General features: G+C 41.5%; 1 protein-coding gene across 2 annotated transcripts; it reads left to right on the top strand.

The window, feature by feature from the left end:
* The first annotated feature begins 5,084 nt into the window (after positions 1–5,084).
* Positions 5,085–10,283, top strand: bhmt (betaine-homocysteine methyltransferase). Of its 2 annotated transcripts, none has more exons than NM_001012480.2 (8): positions 5,085–5,232; positions 5,588–5,720; positions 6,826–6,938; positions 7,046–7,237; positions 8,313–8,460; positions 8,711–8,893; positions 9,178–9,406; positions 9,869–10,283. In NM_001012480.2, exons 1-8 carry the CDS (start codon positions 5,209–5,211, stop codon positions 10,047–10,049), a joined length of 1,203 nt encoding a protein of 400 aa, NP_001012498.2. In that variant the 5' UTR covers positions 5,085–5,208; the 3' UTR covers positions 10,050–10,283. The 2 variants fall into 2 exon arrangements, 1 of the variants encoding a protein (NP_001012498.2); XR_012396455.1 differs by having other exon boundaries at positions 5,152–5,232; positions 8,711–8,992; positions 9,065–9,406; positions 9,869–10,277.
* The last annotated feature ends 3,169 nt before the right edge of the window (positions 10,284–13,452 follow it).

The raw sequence follows: 13,452 nt of genomic DNA, 5'->3' as shown, positions 1-13,452 counted from the left end.
GCCCAAATGTAGTTTGCCGTCATGCATGCAGTGCCATCAATGCCATCCATGGCCCACATTCGTCTGACATTATGCATGCCAGGGCCAGCAACACGCCAGCAGTGCCATAATGAGGCCACATCCACAAGTGCGTGAGATATGAGTGAAGACATGCGCGCTTTTCAGTGCAGCAAACTGTTTGCAAGCGTTAAAAGTGTCCAAGAAGATGTTGAAGATCTTCCACGCATTGACCCAGAGACTGTTTAATGATGTCACTGATGAGAAGATGGCGGATGTTTACTGTATGATGACTGAAATGGCCTTGAACACCCAGCAGCACAAGATGTCAGCATGACGTCAGATTGACATTGTACCCTAGTGTCCTGCATTTTATTTGGAAATGAGAATCAGGCTGACGCCAGAACTCAACGTCAGGCCAACGCCAACCTAAAACCAACCAAATATCAACGTGTAATGATGCTACAGCTTGACGCTGTGTGGACGTTACCAATATGACGTCTATCAGATGTTGGATTTTGGTTGTCATAGCTGATGAATAAATGTCAGTATCTGATGTCAGTATGACGCTGGGTTTAGATGTTGACTCGACGTTAGATTTTGATCACTTTCCAACACAACCTAAAATCAACCTAAAATCAACCAAATATCAACGTCACTTCACGATGTTATTGGGCATCAGAATAACGCTGACCTCAGACGCTGACTAGACATTGAATTTTGGTCACCTGACTTCACAACCTAAATCTAACCTGATATTAACGTATGGTGTTGTGTGTCCGCTGAGCAATGACTTAATGCACAACAGAGTTACGTTTACACACACACACATCCACAAATGACATGTAAATGCATCAGTGTTATACAGCATAATACTCACTACTCATTACTCTTGAGCGCACACACACACACACTCAATAACACACATGCACACACTTACCCATATACACACACTAACTCACATACGCAACACCTAAACACACACAACAGACACACACAAAAACACTCAAAAATGCACATCCTCACACTGAGTCACATACACAATACCCAAACACACACACAATAGACACATACACACTCTTAAACACACACACACACACACACACACACAGAAACACTCACACACAACCATTCATAAACACACATATGAAAAATAAACACACAGCCACAATAAAAAACAAACACTCAAAAACACACATGCATACACACACACTCACATACACAATGATAATGTTGTTGTTTGTGTTGTTGTTGTTGTGTTTATCAGCTCTGGAGTCGCGTCTCCTGACACACTCATGTGCGCTAACATCAATAAACAAGTTATAGAAACACTGAACACTTTCTACGCTTTCCTACTGATGTGTGTGTGTGTGTGTGTGTGTGTGTGTGTGTGTGTGTGTGTGTGTGTGTGTGTGTGTGTGTGTGTGCGCGCGTGCTCAGCATCTGCTGTATCTGCAATAATGAAGACCTGCAATATTATATCTTTTATAAACAGTCTGAGTGAACAAGCAATCTGCTGGACAAACAAAGATTGCAGCAACCCTGTGTGTGTGTGTGTGTGTGTGACTCTGTGTGTGTGTACGTGTGTGTGTGTGTGTGAGGAATGTTTGAGCTCAGTAAATATGTCAAGGCAAGCATGTACACATGATCAAAGTCTCTGCATCACAAACAGCAGATAATCTGATCAACATGATCAATGATCAATAACACGTCTGCAAACACACACACACACACACGCATTAAACTGCTGCACACTGCTGTATCTGTCGCATGCTGGAGTATATGCTGCTGTGTGTTGTATTGAGTTATTTCTGTATTATAATATTTATGAATATGTATTACATAATATGATGCACTCCTTCATTTTCCTTCAGCTTAGTCACTTTATTAATCCTTGGTCACCACAGTGGAATGAACCGCTAACTATCCCAGCACATGCTTTACTCAGCGGATGCTCTTCCAGCTCCACCGTACCGCATGTATTGGACTTGTGGGGGAAACTGGAGCTATATATTATGATATGTTAATATATAAAGTAAGAATATATGAACACAACGGAGCTTGTTGGCTGAGCGGTGTCCTTAAACACAGTGTTGTGCTTTCACTCTGCCTCAGTGAATGTTCACATGAAGCGACGTCATGTTATTTATTTAATGTTCTTACTTTATTCTCCTTCAGCTCAGTCCCTTATTAATCAAGAGTCCCCACAGCGGAATGAACCGCCAACTATTCCAGCATATGTTTTACATGTCTTCCAGCTGCAACCCAGAACTGGGAAACACCCATACACACACACACACACACACTCATACACTACGGCCAGTGTAGTTGATCAGTTCCCCTATAGCGCATGTGTTTGGACTGTGGGGGAAACCGGAGCACCTGGAGGAAACCAACGCCAACACAGGGAGAACATGCAAACTCCACACAGAAACTGACCCAGCTGAGGCTCGAACCAGCGACCTTCTTGTTGTGAGGCCACAGCGCTAAACACTGCGCCACCACGCCACCCAATGTTGTTACTTAGAATGTTCACAATGTTGTTAGACATTGTAATAATGTTACTTTTAAGTTATAATAAAACATTTTCAGAACGTTTTCGTCTCGTGCTACATTAACGTTCATTCATTCATTCATTTGTTTGTTTATTTATTCTCCTGCACAGGATGTCAACATGACGTCAGATTGACATTACACCCCAAAGTTGTGGCATGTTGCATTCTGTTTGTAATTGAAAATCAGGTTGACAATAGAAACCAACATCAATCTGACGTCAATGTTGAACGTTGCATTTTGGTTACTTTCCAACGCAACCTAACACCAACCATATATCAACGTCTAATAGTGCTACAGCTTGGCGTTGTGTGGATGTTACCAATATGACGTCTATCAGATGTTGGATTTTGGTTGCCATACCTGACGAATAAATATCAGTATCTGACGTCCGTATGACGCTGGGTTAAGATGTTGCCTCGACATTAAATTTTGGTCACTTTCCAACAACCTAAAATCAACCAAATATCAACGTAATTTCAATCCGTTATTGAACATCAGAATAATGTTGTTCTTAGATGATGCTGCCGACTTAAATCTGCCCTAATATTTGCATCTTAGGACATTGTGTGTCTGCTGGGTTATTAATCAGAGGTCACCACAGCGGAATGAACCACCAACTATTTCAGCACATGCTTTACTCAGCGGATGCCCTTCCAGCTTCAACCCAGTACAACTACATTAGTGTTCTCAGAACATCATTTAAATGTGATTAAAACATTCACGACGTATTAGAACACACTTCTGTCAATGTTAAAAGAATGTTGCAAAAATGTTACTTTAATAACGTACATGCTAACATTTGCACAACTTTTTAAGAACGTTATGAAGAACTAGCTAGTTTTAAGACGGTATCTTTTTGAGACTGAGTTTTTAGATTCTTGATTATTTTACTGTTTATTCATTCATTCATTTTCTTTTCGGCTTAGTTCCTTTTGTTAATCAGGCCACAGCTGAATGAACCGCCAATTTATCCAGCATATGCTTTACGCATCGGATGCCCTTCCAACTTCAACCTATTGCTGGGAAACACCCATACACAAACACACTCATACAGTTCGGCCAGTGTAGTTGATCAGTTTCTCTATAGCGCATGTGTTTGGACTGTGGGGGAAACCGGAGCACCTGGAGGAAACCCACACCAACACAGGGAGAACATGCAAACTCCACACAGAAACACCAACTGACCCAGCCGAGGCTCAAACCAGTGACCTTCTTGCTGTGAGGTGAACATGCTACCCACTGCGCCACCATAACGCCTCAGAACATGATTTTAAATGTTATTAGAACATTTACAAAGTATAAGAATGCAATTCTGTCGATGTTAAAAGAATGTTGCAAAAATGTTACTTTAATAACGTTATATGCTAACATTTGTACAACTTTTTAAGAACGTTGTGAAGAACTAGTGCTCAAAACTCATCTTTTTAAGACTGCATTTTTAGATTCTCGATTATTCTACTGTGTTTATATTTGATATTTTTTCAGATTTTATTGCATGCTTAATTTCTCTATTATTGTAGTGCTTTGGGTCTAAGAAAAGCGCATTATAAATGAAATATATTTTCATTATTATGGAATATTCTGAGAACATTCCCTGTTAAAGATGGATTCTATTTCATTATTGTCTATTTTTACTGTGCAGATCAATCCAAAGTGATTTTATATCCACAGAAAGCATCAACACGTGTTTACTTTAATGTGTCAAGTAACTTTAGTGAAAATAAAAAAGTGCGGCACGGTGGCTCAGCAAGAAAGTTACTGGTTTGAGCCTCGGCTGGGTCAGTTGGTGTTTCTGTGTGGAGTTTGCATGTTCTCCCCGTGTTGGTGTGGGTTTTCTCCGGGTGCTCCGGTTTCCCCCACAGTCCAAACACATGCGCTATAGGGGAACTGATCAACTACACTGGCCGTAGTGTATGAGTGTGTGTGTGAATGAGAATGTATGGGTGTTTTCAGTACTGGGTTGCAGCTGGATAGGCATCCGCTGTGTAAAACATATGCTGGAATAGTTAGTGGTTCGTTCCACTGTGGAGACCCCTGACGAATAAAGGACTTAAGCTAAAGGAAATAATAAATGAATGTAATGTGAAAGGATGAAACTATTCTTGTTGTCAAATATAAGATCTAATGTGCTGAAGAATATTGCTGAAGCTCAATCACTACATTAGTGTTTATTAGTGCTCAAACTGTGGTCCTCCAGCAGAGTCTTTAATGATTTCAGCTGTAAATATACGAGTTTTGCGCACAGAAACTAGTGTTGCACGCTGATATCTGAGAGTCTGTTTTCAGTGAATGAGGAGGAAAATTGAGAACAGGCTTTCCTTCTTTTTTTGGCTCAGAAACAGCTGAAGTGAAGAGGATGAAGGGTTTAAAGCGGTACACTGGAGCTGTTTCTGCTGCCGTCAGCGATCAGACGCGTTATTGAACGTCGCCATGATGGTATTGATGCTCCCGGTTTAGAAGATAAACATTAACCAGTTACACACTGAACTAGTAAAGGTTAGAAGGGGCGATCACTTACAGAACCACACACACACACACACACACACACACACACCCCTCCAGCTGTGCTTTAAAAGCGCGTCTCCAGCGGCTCTCCGCGCACTCTCTCTCGGCTCTCCTCAAACTCTCCATCTGCTGTTCCTGAATCAGATCAACATGGCACCAGTCGGATCCAAACGGGTGAGTTTCAGCTAACCACAAACACACACACAGTCATTGCATGCTTTATAAGCGCGTTATTTTCGCGTTAACGGAGAGACGCGCTGGACGCACGAGATCCTGCAAGAGTTTAGTTCAGTCCAGTTATTAATAAACAGCTCGATTGTGCACGCAAACGCACACACACACTAAGAAAAGCATTAAAAGTGTGTTAAATGTGTGTTAGAGTGAATAAAGACTGAGGAAGAGAAAGGCGCACACGGTTCCAACAGCGTTCGTTCGCGTCTCTGCTGCTGTATCAGTGTGTGTTCTGCTGGATTTTGCTTTATATGGCGTGTGTGTGGTGTGTGTGTGGTGTGTGTGTGTGTGTGTTTAGGGAGTTCTGGAGCGCCTGAACGCGGGTGAGGTGGTGATTGGAGACGGAGGGTTCGTGTTCGCTCTGGAGAAGCGCGGGTATGTGAAGGCCGGACCCTGGACACCAGAGGCCGCTGCGGAGCACCCGGAGGCCGGTCAGACACACTGCACTGACACACACACATTCTGACATACTAACATACACACAGACAGACATACTAACACATATACTAACACACACACACACTAATAGACTGACTGACAAACACACACGAATAGACTGACAGACAGACACACACACACACACACAAAATGAAATATATATTAAGTTATACAAGTTATGTATAACAGCAGTAAATACAGACCAATATGTAACGTTTGCTGTGTGTAATCAGAATATTTATAAAGAAACACACTGTAAAGTTAGTGTAATGTTATGGATGTCTATATTCTGAGCCATAATAGTTTATTAATTCTTTACTCACATGCAAAGCTGACAGAACCACATGCGATTGACCAATCAGAAGTGATTACACCACTGTCTGGAATAACCTATTTGGATTGGTCAGTTGCGACATTTCAAGGTCTGTTATTCCCAGATAAGCACTAGTGAATAACACACACTCATCCAGGAACTGAGACTCACCATCAGTGAATACCTTCATCCATACACACACACACACACACTCATATCTGTCATTCATTTCATTCTGTCAGCGTTGGATTTAATTAAAGAATTTATACACTATTTCAGCTCAGAGCAATGCTTTGTGTCTAATATTTACGTTTTGTGGCCAGGAGCAGTGTAATAATCAGGATAAAGTACATCCAGACGGTTGTTTTCTCAGAATAAAGCCTTCAGTCTCCACCTGAAGACTTCTTCAGCACTTCACATGTGCTCTTATAAACCTCTCCGGCTTTATTTTGCGATAACAACCTGCTGGATCTACTATATTCCAAACATAATAGAAGTATATACAGACAAAATGTAAAGTCTGGAGACGGTAATGAAGATATTTAAACAGATAAAAGGTTGGTCTGCATGTGCAATAGCAGAATATGCAGTCAAAATGTCAAATTTGGAGCGTGTAATCATCATTTATACATAGTAGTATAGTAGTGTTGTGCCTTCTAGTCTACACTTCATTATTACAGATTACTACTGTAGTATCTTCAGATGTTCAGCATGCCCTGGACTCTTCTTACCATCTCATGTTAGCATATATGTGTGTGTGTGTGTGTGTGTGTGTGTGTGTGTAGTGCGGCAGCTGCACCGGGAGTTCTTGCGCGCTGGCTCAAATGTCATGCAGACGTTCACTTTCTACGCCAGTGACGACAAGCTGGAGAACAGAGGCAACAAACTGAGCTTCACTGTGAGTCTGACACACACACACACACACACACACACACACACACACACACACACACAGTCACTGTCACACTCACATCCTGGCCATGGTGTGCTCATCTCCCTCTGCAGGGCCAGCAGATCAATGAGGCGGCCTGTGACCTGGCCAGAGAAGTGGCCAATGAGGGCGATGCGCTGGTGGCGGGCGGAGTCTCGCAGACGCCTTCATACCTGAGCTGCAAGAGTGAAGAGGAGGTGAAGAAGACCTTCAAGAAACAGCTGGATGTCTTCATCAAGAAGAATGTAGACCTGCTGATCGCTGAGGTAAGAACACACACACACATACACAGAAACATACACACACAAACACATACACACACATACAGACAAAGATAGAAACACACACACTGGGGCCGTCCTGATGCTTCAGTATAGTGATGTGTCCTGATAATACTCCAGTATAGTGATGTGTCCTGATAATGCTCCAGTATAGTGATGTGTCCTGATAATGCTCCAGTATAGTGATGTGTCCTGATAATGCTCCAGTATAGTGATGTGTCCTGATAATGCTCCAGTATAGTGATGTGTCCTGATAATGCTCCAGTATAGTGATGTGTCCTGATAATGCTCCAGTATAGTGATGTGTCCTGATAATGCTCCAGTATAGTGATGTGTCCTGATAATGCTCCAGTATAGTGATGTGTCCTGATAATGCTCCAGTATAGTGATGTGTCCTGATAATACTCCAGTATAGTGATGTGTCCTGATAATGCTCCAGTATAGTGATGTGTCCTGATAATGCTCCAGTATAGTGATGTGTCCTGATAATACTCCAGTATAGTGATGTGTCCTGATAATACTCCAGTATAGTGATGTGTCCTGATAATGCTCCAGTATAGTGATGTGTCCTGATAATGCTCCAGTATAGTGATGTGTCCTGATAATACTCCAGTATAGTGATGTGTCCTTATGCTCCAGTATAGTGATGCTTCCTGATAATACTCCAGTATAGTGATGTGTCCTGATAATGCTCCAGTATAGTGATGTGTCCTGATAATGCTCCAGTATAGTGATGTGTCCTGATAATACTCCAGTATAGTGATGTGTCCTGATAATACTCCAGTATAGTGATGTGTCCTGATAATGCTCCAGTATAGTGATGTGTCCTGATAATGCTCCAGTATAGTGATGTGTCCTGATAATACTCCAGTATAGTGATGTGTCCTTATGCTCCAGTATAGTGATGCTTCCTGATAATACTCCAGTATAGTGATGTGTCCTGATAATGCTCCAGTATAGTGATGTGTCCTGATAATACTCCAGTATAGTGATGTGTCCCACAAGTGCCTGGACAAGCACTATATAAATGTAATGAATTTAATATTATTTTGGATCACAGTACTTTGAGCATGTGGAGGAGGCTGAATGGGCCGTCCAGGTTCTGAAGGCCACAGGAAAGCCTGTAGCAGCGACTCTGTGTATTGGACCTGACGGAGACATGCATGGAGTTACACCTGGAGAGTGTGCCGTCAGACTGGTGAAAGCAGGTGAGTCTTACACACACACCTACAGCTATCTTCATGTGCTCTCAACACTTCATTCTGGCTGATTTTTGAGCAGCTCTCTTGATAAAGATCAAGAAAATGAACACACAAGGTAAAAATTAACTAGTATTGCTATACTTGTGGGGACATTTGGTTCCACAACATTAGGAAAACAAAGTATAAGCACACACACATGCTCTCTCTGTGTTTGGCTGTGTATGTGATCTGTTGTGTGTGTGTGTGTGTGTTTCAGGAGCTGATATTGTGGGTGTGAACTGTCACTTTGACCCCCTGACCTGTGTGAAGACTGTGGTGATGATGAAGGCTGCAGTGGAGAAAGCGGGTCTGAAAGCGCATTATATGACGCAGCCGCTGGCGTACCACACACCCGACTGCAGCTGCCAGGGCTTCATTGACCTGCCCGAGTTCCCATTCGGTACACACATACACAAAATAAACACACACGGACAACACAGAATAACACAAAATACACACAAATTAATCCTTAACCCTACCCCCTCACTCACATACACACATGCACAATACACTCATGCATACACACAAAGACACACACATTAAAACACACACTACCCAAACACATACACACATGCACAACACACAAAGACACACATGCTCACTTACATCCTGATGTGTATGATGTTTTTGCTGCTGATGTTGTTGTGTGTTTCTGATTGTGTTGTTGTGGTTGTGGTTGTCCAGCTCTGGAGCCGCGGATCCTGACGCGCTGGGAGATGCAGCAGTACGCCAGAGAGGCCTATAAAGCTGGAATCCGCTACATCGGTGGCTGCTGCGGGTTCGAGCCGTACCACATCCGCGCTGTAGCTGAAGAGCTGTCGGCCGAGAGAGGATTCCTGCCCGAAGCCTCACAAAAACACGGCCTGTGGGGCAGCGGCCTGGAGATGCACACCAAACCCTGGGTCAGGGCCAGGTGAGAAACCAGACAACAATACAGTCAATACTACTGTGTGTGTGTGTGTGTGTGTGTGTGTGTGTGTGTGTGTGTGTGTGTGTGTGTGTGTGTGTGTGTGTGTAAAAGTGTTGACGCATAGTGTTTGTGTCTGATGTGTGTGTGTGTTTATGTATAGTGTGTTTCTGATCTGTGTTTGTGTGTTGTGCATTTTTGATGTGTGTCTGTGTGTTTATGTTATTCTGATATGTGTGTGTGTGTGTGTGTGTGTGTGTGTGTGTGTGTGTGTGTGTGTGTGTGTCGATGTATAGCTTCCGTAATTTTTGTGTGTGTGTAAAAGTGTTGACGCATAGTGTTTGTGTCTGATGTGTGTGTGTGTTTATGTATAGTGTGTTTCTGATCTGTGTTTGTGTGTTGTGCATTTTTGATGTGTGTCTGTGTGTTTATGTTATTCTGATATGTGTGTGTGTGTGTGTTGTGCAGGGCTCGCCGTGACTACTGGGAGAAGCTGAAGCCGGCGTCTGGTCGTCCACTCTGCCCCTCCATGTCCACTCCAGACGGTTGGGGGGTCACCAGGGGTCACGCGGCCCTCATGCAGCAGAAGGAGGCCACCACGGCGGAGCAGCTGCGGCCACTGTTCCAGCAGGCGGACGCTAAACACTGAGACACACTGAGGAGACCAGAGAATTTACATGATCAACACCTCTGTTTACTGCAGCCGCACACACACACAGACAGAGAGAGCTCTGGAGAAACACACACACACACACCTGCGCCGCTGTTCTCCATGTGCCTGCCCTGATGTGGTGTTGAAGCGGCACAGCTGCATTCCAGATGTTCACAGCACTCCAGTGTTTACATTCTGATGATCAATAAACCATCATCATCAATATCTGTCGATCAGTGTCTGTTATTGATCAATCAGCAGCGAATGTGTGAAGCATTGTCTTTATTAACATAGGGAAGAACTGAGGACAGGTCACTGAGTTATTCGAGAGTAACACATCTGAAGTGGTGATGTGGTCAAGCGGAGTGTCTGTTAAGAGTCAGGTGTGTATCATTAATGAATAAGTCAATTACTCCACTTATACTGCTCATAGTAAGTATTATCTGCTAATAAATCAACAGACAGGAGTCAATTAATCTGCTTTAATGACTAATATTGTGCATTAATTTCTGCTTTACTTCCTAATAATTCAACAAAGCGGTGTCAGTTATTCTGCTTATACTACTTTTACTGTGCATTAGTGTCTAATATTTCAACAAACCAAAGTCAACGCTTATATTAATTATTCTGTGCATTCTTTTCTAATAATTCAACAAATATGAGTCAATTTATACTACTTACATGTGTATTAATGTCTTGTAATTTAACACACAGGAGTTAATTATTCCAGTTATAGTTCTTAAAGTTTGTATTAGTTTCCAATAATTCAACAAACCGGAGTCAATTAATCTGCTTAAATTAATTACACTGTGCATTCTTTTCTAATAATTCAACAAACTGGAGTCAATTATTCCACTTATACTATAAATACTGGATTATTTATTAATAATTTAACAAACCAGACTCAATTTATCTGCTTATATTAATTATACTGTGCATTCTTTTTAAATATTTTAACAAACTGTAGTCAAATATTCCCCTTATACTATTTACATGTGGATTATTTCCTAAAATGTAAGAAACCAGAGTCAATTATATGCATTATTCTGTGTATTATTGTCTAATAATTCAACAAACTAGAGTCAATCGTCTACTTATACTACTAATAGTCTGCATTAATTTCTAATTTACGACAACAAACCGGAGTCAATTATTCCAAATGTACTATTAATACTGTTATTTTTTAATAATTCAACAGACCGGTGTCAATTATGCAGCTTATACTACTTAAACTGTGCATTATTGTGTAATAATTTAACACACAGGAGTCAATTATTCCACTTACAGTGTTTAAATTGTGCATTAGTTTCCAATAATTCACCAAACCAGACTCAATTCATTTGCTTATATTGACACTGTGCATTATTTTTTATTACTGTAACAAACTGGAGTCAATTATTCCACTTATACTATTAATAATGTATTATTTACTAATATTTTAACAAACCGGAGTCAATTAACCTGCTTATGAAAAATAATGCACATGTAAATAGTTTAATTCAAGAAACCGGAGTCAATTATTCCACATATAGCAGTGAAGTGTGCAGTTTTCTGTGTATGATTGTTTAATAATTCAGGATACAGGAGACAATTATTCCACTTACAGTACTTAAAGTGTGTATTATTAATCTGCTTATACTATTTACATGCGCATTATTCTGTGCATTATTGTCTAATAATTAAACAGGCATGAGTCAATTAATCTGCTTACACTAATAGACTGTATTATTTTCTAATAATTCAACAAACTGGAGTCTATTATTCTACTTATACTATTAATACTGCATTATTTAATATTTAAGCAAACTGGCGTCAATTCATCGGCTTATACTATCTACATGTGCAGTATTATCTTATTATTCAACAGACAGGAATCAATTATTCCACTTAAACTGCTCAGTGTGTGTTATTTATTAATAATTCAACACACTAGAGTCAATTAATCTGCCTAGACTACTTTAACTGTGCGTTATGTTCTAATATACAACAGATCTGAGTCAATTATTCCACCGATACTAACTTTACTGTGTTATAATCTAATAATTCAACAGACCAGAGTCAATTATTAGAGTTATAATAAGCTGAGAATGCTCTGTTCACACACACACACACACACACACACACACACACACACAGCTCCGGCTCCACAGACAGGGTTTAGTCTAAGCCAGGATTAAGTCAGGCTCAACTACAGGAGATTTAAGAAACTTTGAGACAAAACAGCTCAGAAAATGAAAAGACTCAGCCAGAGGAAGCGCGTCTCTCATCATATATCAGTGTGACGGCCTGTGTTTGATCTGTTTACTTTCCTTTATAAATGTCAGTGTGTGTTTACAGTGTCCAGTGCACTGGCAAGTGTCAAAATACTTGAGTATTTGTTAAATTAGATCACAGGTGTCAAACTCAGTTCCTGGAGGGCCGCAGCTCTGCACAGTTTAGTTCCAACCCTAATTAAACACACCTGATCAAACTAATTGATCCTTCAGGCTTGTTTGAAACCTTCAGGTAAGTGTGTTGGAGCAGGGTTGGAACTATACTGTGCAGGGCTTCAGCCCTCCAGGAATTGAGTTTGACACCCCTGAATTAGATACTTTAAATCTCTAGGAAGATGATAGACAGACTATACATATTGTCTCATAATAAATCGATTAATTCAATACAAACAGAGCTGAAAGAGGGCGTGCGGGTATTAATAACAGCGTAATAACATTATAGTGAGATTATTAATATGAGTGTTATTGGCCGTGTGTGGGTCAGTGGCTCCCCCTGCTGGACAGAAATAAACTGCACTGACGACACAAACACCCCAAACATCCACAACCGCCGAGCACAAGCAGCGTTATGACGCGTAATAACCGCGAGTGAACTATTGAACACACACGAACAGCTGCACTTCATCAATTATTGATCAATGATGATGATGATGATCGAGCTGTGTGTGTGTGTTTAGACACTTGTTTTCACATCCCAGTGGGGACAATAAACCTGTATGCACACAGACTCGTGGGGACTTGTTGTGTCACTGAGGGGGCCAATATGGGGGTATTCATGGATGAACATGCCCATATGAGGCAGAGTGAAGGAGTGTGCGGATGTAGACGAGCAGATGAGTTTAGAGGAGAGGAGAGAATATGCAGTCTGTAGAATACAAACATCAGCACTGATGTGTGTGTGTGTGTGTGTGTGTGTGTGTGTGTGTGTGTGTGTGTGTGTGTGTGTGTGTGTGGTCAGATCTGTCTTTGCTCCACACACTTCACATCTTCACACTTCTGTAAATTCTCCTTTGTCCTGCTGGAGTTGTTTTTGGCGTGCGTCTCGTGCGCCCCCGGTTGCGTCATCACGCCGCGTGCGTGTCCCACGTGCAGATGTTTACGTCCTCCTCTCTGTGACGTCAGCTCTC

The sequence above is a fragment of the Danio rerio genome, chromosome 21 (genome assembly GCF_049306965.1).
Source record: "Danio rerio strain Tuebingen ecotype United States chromosome 21, GRCz12tu, whole genome shotgun sequence".
NCBI classification, from domain to species: domain Eukaryota; kingdom Metazoa; phylum Chordata; class Actinopteri; order Cypriniformes; family Danionidae; genus Danio; species Danio rerio.
The sequence above is the reverse complement of the archived record's forward strand: the minus strand, read 5'-3'. Positions and strand labels throughout refer to the sequence as shown.

Coding starts and splice junctions, on each gene's coding strand:
- bhmt (NM_001012480.2), top strand. CDS start 5,209: ATGGCACCAGTCGGATCCAAACGG. Junction 5,233..5,587: donor CACCAGTCGGATCCAAACGG/GTGAGTTTCAGC, acceptor GTGTGTGTTTAG/GGAGTTCTGGAGCGCCTGAA. Junction 8,894..9,177: donor CCTGCCCGAGTTCCCATTCG/GTACACACATAC, acceptor GTGGTTGTCCAG/CTCTGGAGCCGCGGATCCTG.